Here is a 6397-nt window from a genome sequence, read left to right as displayed (position 1 = left end):
TTTCTTTCTTTTTTTTTAGTACTAAAAAAAATAGTAGTGTCAGTGTCAAAATTTCACCAAAATGACTCAACACAACCTTTGAAAAACAAACCCTTCCGTTCACAATTCGCTTCGATCATGTTTTTCACACATGCATGATCATGCCGACACGTACATTTTTGGCGACTCAGTGGGTAAACCCACTGGGTAAATCCGCTGGGTAAACCCGCTGATACTAACCATGAACCAGTTGCCATGGGTTTGCTCGAGGTCAGATGATGCTGAGCTGACGTGTTGTTCCTGATTTTTCTCCTGTTTCATCCGAAAATTGCTCACCACAAAATACACAGCTTTTATGCCTTGGGAGGTTCGTTGGATCACACCGAAAGCCATGGCTGTTCTCAAAGTTGTTGGAGCACTTCTATTCGTCGCCCTAGTGGCGGAGGTGGTAGTCGCCGCCAAACGTGGCCCCAAGGTCACCGACAAGGTGAGAAGAAGCGAAAGCAGTTTTGAACATTTGCTTTTGTTCATGTCTCGTTCACTTCATTGCTTTTCACGATGCAGTGCTGGACATTTGGGGTTCACAAAAGCTAATATTTTTGCGCAGAAGTTGAAAGATCTCATGCGTGGCTTACGAGAGGAAAGGGCACTTGGGAATTGTTGGGATGCGGCTGCAAAGTAGACCACGTGCGAGTCCTGGAATTCCGGCCACCCAGTGGCACCCACGCACAGGCGCAATATGTTGTGCTGGGAATGCATCATGACACAGTTGAGCGTAGGAATGATTGGAATGCCCAATTTGGAAGAGCACGAAACCACCCAAGTCTAATTAGACATAATATAGTGCAATATGTGCTGCTCCATGTACACCTGATTTCAGCCTCCGGGGCCAGCGGTGGACATTTGGCAATCGCGTCCAATAGCCGTTGTTGAAACAGGCACATTACATCCCGGGAATCGGTCATTAGGGATGTCCACAAAATGTTATTTTTTCGCATAAAATGGAAATGTAAAATGTGCAGAAAAAACCCAAAATGTTTTCGGGATATTTTCGAAAGTTCTCTAAAAATTGAAAAATCACCCAAAATTGCGCGAAAAATGTGACTGTTGCCATGGCAACCAAAATGGCGCTTCGTGTACCAGATCTACGAGTCGTCGAGCCGTATTGCCAGAATAGCTTCAGCTGTTACAGAAACATCGGTGGAAATGGCGTGCAGCGAGCCAAGTGTGTTGACGGAGGTCCACTCCGACTCCAATGAGAAGAGTGAGGAAGAATCCGACACCATCTCCATCGTAGAGTCTTCCGGGCAAGCCGCGAGTGAGACTCCTGCGGCAAGTTTGCTGGATAAATTGGCCCAAAATGGAAAAAAGTGTGAAAATTGCCCAAATGGCAAAAAATATGTGAAAATTACCCAAAATGCAAAAAAATCGAAAACATTTTGTGGACATCCCTATCGTTCATGCAACAGGCATTACATCATGTCAATGGTGTCAACTTGAAATTGCTGTGAGAGCGCTGCATTGCGGGAGTTGCACACTCTCTGGGCTGACCATTGCATTGTCTTGCGATTCGTCATTTTAGAATAAGTCTGGGGAAATACCCTCTCCCGCCCCTGCCACCCGTGTGCATGCTGGGTTCATACATGGCACTGTAGTACAATCAGACCTCGTTTAGCCGGTCCTCTTTTCCGGATCCCTCGCCATCCAGAAGAAAATCGCCGGTTACCGATTTACAGCATAATGTCATGCATACATACAGTATGTGTGTTCGATTATCTGCTTCCCTCACCTATCCGGATATTTTTGTGGAAAGCGGATGTGCGAGGTTAAGCGAGGTCTGGCTGTATTCGAATGTCTAGCGCCACTTACATGCAAGCGTAGTATAGAAATAATTATACTCGTGATTTCTCGCTCAACCACCTGCATACAGCATGTAGTGCTTAGGTTGTTCGAATCTACACACTACTGCAGAACATGACTTTGGTCCAGTTATATCTGTAGCCATGTGTGACTGCAGATATTTAGAAGGTTGTTACCCAATGGTATAGACAGCAAGCTGTTTCGGGGCCATAAATGCCTCATCAGTACAGCTACGAGCGTTAAGCAAGCCGAGAGAATGTTTAGGAATGGGTTTGCTCCCCACACTGGAGCTCGCGCTATTCCGCCGACTTGACTGACACACGACTGCCATCCAGAGCACACGAGAAGTCCATTGAACCTTCGACTCAGCAAACCTGCAAGAAAGCACCACTCCCTGCTCAATACACAGTGTTTCGGGGAATTCACCCCTCATCAGAGAGAATGTTGGTATATATTTTTGTTTGTGGTGTTGTTGGTTCTGGTATCAGGTGTACTTTGACATCACCATCGGTGGCAAGGCACAAGGTCGCATTGTCATTGGCTTGTTTGGCAAGACTGTTCCCAAGACTGTCAAGAACTTTGTCACTCTTGCAACTGGCGAGGTTTGTTTCTCTCTTCTGGCGTGTCTTGCCTGCTATGTTTATTCTGTGTGTGTGTGTGTGTGTGTGTCTCTCTCTCTCTCTCTCTCTCTCTCTCTCTCTCTCTCTCTCTCTCTCTCTCTCTCTCTCTCTCTCCTCTCTCCCTCTCTCCCTCTCTCCCTCTCTCTCTCTCTCTCTCTCTCTGTCTGTCTCTCTCTGTCTGTCTTCTCTCTCTCTTCTCTCTCTCTCTCTCTCTCTCTCTCTCTCTCTCTCTCTCTCTCTCTCTCTCTCTCTCTCTCTCTCTCTCTCTCTCTCTTGTGGTGTCTTAGTTTCCATCTACTATCTTTACCCGTTGGGTGCCTGGTAGATTTCTGTAATAATTGTGTTGTTGGTGCTGTGTGTGTGTGCATGTGCAGAAAGGGTTTGGCTACAAAGGCAGCAAGTTCCATCGTGTCATCAAGGACTTCATGATCCAGGGTGAGTGATGAGTAGTGATTGCGCCATGGCCATGTCATGCTCTACAGTATACTTCAAAGTACTGTGAGTCAAGAAATGTTCGGCGCATATTTATTTTCGGCTTTTTTTCGGCCTGGTCATGTTTGGCCGAAATTTTGTGTTGCAAGGTTCAGTGCGACAGTGTGTACTGACGGCAGCAGTACAGGCCGAAAATTTGATGTGGCTGAAATGATTGTTAGCCCTGGGAGGCTGAAATTTGAATGGGGCGAGAATTTGTAGACTTACAGTACTTGGAAGTACAGTCAGACCTCGCTTATCCGGATCCCTCGCCATCCGGACCAAAATCGTTTGTTGCCGATTTACAGCATATGTCATGCATACATACAGTGTGTGTGTTCGATCATCCGGTTCCCTCACCTATCCGGATATTTTTTTGTGGGAAACAGATGTGTGCGGTTATGCGAGGTCCGGCTGTACTAGTAATCAGGGTTTAGGGGTGTCTGGCTGGCAAGGTGGCGACTAGCTGTTCAAGAGAGCATGGGCTGGTTGTGCTGGATTCAGAGTACCACCTACTTGCTTGTTATGGGAAAAGCGTACGCGAGAACTGTGCCGAATGAGATGGACAGTGATTGCTGCTTTATGCATCAGCAAGAGTGCATAACCCCCCGAGTGTGCAAGGCCTGATCCAGCTCCGCATAGGGTATTGGTTGAGCGTAATCGGATCTTCTGATGTCATGCGTACACTCCACGCCAGCGCAAGGCCGGTACTTTACGGTAGTCACAGGGTTTACAGTACTCTGTTTTGTTTTGTTTGTATGTTGCATTCAGGTGGTGACTTTACCAACGGTGACGGAACTGGAGGTAAGACAAACAATGTGTGTATCTGCTGTACAACTATGAATTTGGTACGCATGTCGATTGCGAGTTTTGGTCCACTTCCACGGACGTAGTTGTGTGCAGATCACGGTCATAAGTTGATTTCATTTTTTAGGCTGTATGTTCACGAATCATGCATGTGCAAGGATCACGGGCCTTCACCCACGGCCCAGTGACTCGCAACGACCGTAGCACGGTTGCTGAATTTTCCCCGCTACCTCCCGCCCGACTCGTGCCAAGAGGGCAGTGCTCGCATGGACCATTCACCAGTGATGACGCATCTTATGGCTCTCTCTCTCTCTCTCTCTCTCTCTCTCTCTTTGCTCATCTACATCATATAAACTTCTCTCTCTCTTTCTCTTTTCTTCTTGTGCTAGGCAAGAGCATCTACGGCGAGCGCTTTGAGGATGAGAACTTCAAGCTGCGTCACTACGGCCCCATGTGGCTGAGCATGGCCAACGCTGGCAAGGACACCAACGGCAGCCAGTTCTTCATCACCACCGTCAAGACACCCTGGCTGGATGGCAAGCACGTCGTCTTCGGAAAGATCATCGAGGGAGAGGTCAGTGACCGATGCCGTGCAACTGCTGTCGGTACCAGGGCTGCCTCTGGTAGGGGTTTGGTCGGGTAATGAGTTCGGGTCTTTCTATCCGGGTAGCACGGGTACCCTACTAGCCGATGACACCCGTAGTGGGTACCAGTGGAGACTTTCTCCGGCAATATGATCTCCTTTTCTTGGCGAGTTCAAGACATTTTTTATGCGTTCTGCTTAGTTTTGTGTGGCGTGTCAAATAGCCTCTGTGCATATTATGGTTTACAGCCGAAATCTGAACCTGATCCTCTCAGTTCATTCCGGGTTTCCGCCGGTAGAATACCAGCAAGCCAGGGTCGCAATGCGCTCGACACGAAATACTCGGTACTGTAATGCCCCGAGCAGGCTGCTCCACATTGTACTCTGCTTATAGGCGTGTGTGTCTGCGTGCATGTTGGTTTGTGTGTGTGTGTGTGTGTGTGTGTGTGTGTGTGTGTGTGTGTGTGTGTGTGTGTGTGTGTGTGTGTGTGTGTGTGTGTGTGTGCATCTTGTCTTATCTCAGGATGTTGTACGCAAGGTTGAGGGCGTCGAAAAGGGTCCCAACGACAAGCCCAGCAAGGACGTCGTTGTTGCCGCCTCCGGAGTTCTGCCCGTCGATGGCGACATCTACGTCAACAAGGAATAGAGTGTCTCTAATAGCAGAAGGAGCAGTAGTGCATAACCTAACACCTACCCTGTCTCAGTGACACTTCCTCTCTGATAGCAGTCGCATTGCCGCTTGACTTCTAATATTATTGTGCTAGAAAAAGGAAACGCGTACCGATAGTTCTCTCTTACTAGCTACGATTATTTTGTAAGCTTTGTCATGACCGAAGAGTTTTATGCAATGTTTTATGGAGCAGTGCCTCTAATATCTTCTCATTGTCTTCTGTAGCTGTGACGGTGGAACGTGTACCGTGCACATGTGGTACGTGGTGTGTGCGTTCGTGCGTGCGTGCGTGTGCGTGGTATAAAGGGTCTATACAATAGAGGGATAATACAACTCCCTGGTTCTGACAGTCATAATGCAGGGCCTGTTAGTAGTGTAAATGCATACGTACACGTTCATTGCAGTGCCATTGCACCATTCGTTTAGTGAAGGGAAGGTTGTCTAGATCCTATTACACACCTCCCCTGTAAATTGTTTGTGGTGACTTTCTACGTGTGCTTGCGATTCTTGACCAATTTTCTAGCAAGAGGTCGTTATGTATACTACTCTTGCTTCTACCGAGCCATGCATTGGCGATGCCAGGGTCATCAGGTGCGCCACTTGCTTGATCTCTGCGACGTATATGGCCTGAAAAATCACGTTATCTCCCCAACACGAGTCCAACTATTTCCAAGTAGGTATTTTACGACTCACTGGCGATGGAGTGCATACCGGTATGTCACGTAGCTACAGTCAAACCTCTTTGGATGAACATGGGACCCATGGTATCAAGAGTTCATGGGGGTTACGAACTCTTGATGGATGGGAGTTGCTCTTATCCGTATTTTGCACATGTATGCACAATCATTAATTTTATGCAATAGTTATGAATAATACCAAGAGTACATAACCCAAGAGTGTTATGTATTCTTGATAATACTTGTAGCAAGTTCATCTAAAGCGATACGATACTGACCGCCATGCTAAAGTCCCAATGGACATGTAGTGAACATAGCAGACACATGTGGCATAAACTTGCACTTTTCAGATGCATGTAACACAGCTAGCATGTGCATGGCAGCATGCAAACATGATGCTAATAATGTATCGTTGTTCCGGCATACTAAGGGGGCGTTCGAATTGTCACTCTGACTTTTCGAGGAGTTTCGTTCTTATGAAGAAGTGGCTTATTATTGGTCTCATCAAAAAAAAAAAGTCTCCTTGAAACTCGATCCACAACCTCATCCAACAGGAGAGGTGGATTAGTTTAGAGGAGCTTGGAATATTCCTGCGGAAACTGGCTTTCGTATGCATTTCCCGTAGAACCTACGACAAAACTTCCACATACGCCTGATACGGTAGAGGAAGCCCATATTCACGTGGGAGGCACCCTTGGAAAAACTCATCGCTATGACAATCGAAGGGAAG

The 6397-nt window shown here is 47.2% G+C and overlaps 1 protein-coding gene across 1 annotated transcript; it reads left to right on the top strand.

The window, feature by feature from the left end:
• Positions 1 to 297: 297 nt before the first annotated feature.
• Positions 298 to 5202, top strand: LOC135824452 (peptidyl-prolyl cis-trans isomerase 5-like). Its single transcript, XM_065337187.1, has 6 exons — positions 298 to 466; positions 2328 to 2441; positions 2834 to 2894; positions 3702 to 3734; positions 4127 to 4311; positions 4844 to 5202. Exons 1-6 carry the CDS (start codon positions 335 to 337, stop codon positions 4964 to 4966), a joined length of 648 nt encoding a protein of 215 aa, XP_065193259.1. The 5' UTR covers positions 298 to 334; the 3' UTR covers positions 4967 to 5202.
• Positions 5203 to 6397: the final 1195 nt, after the last annotated feature.

Source organism: Sycon ciliatum, chromosome 9, assembly GCF_964019385.1.
Source record: "Sycon ciliatum chromosome 9, ocSycCili1.1, whole genome shotgun sequence".
Taxonomy (NCBI): domain Eukaryota; kingdom Metazoa; phylum Porifera; class Calcarea; order Leucosolenida; family Sycettidae; genus Sycon; species Sycon ciliatum.
This window is presented reverse-complemented; position numbering and strand designations above follow the sequence as displayed.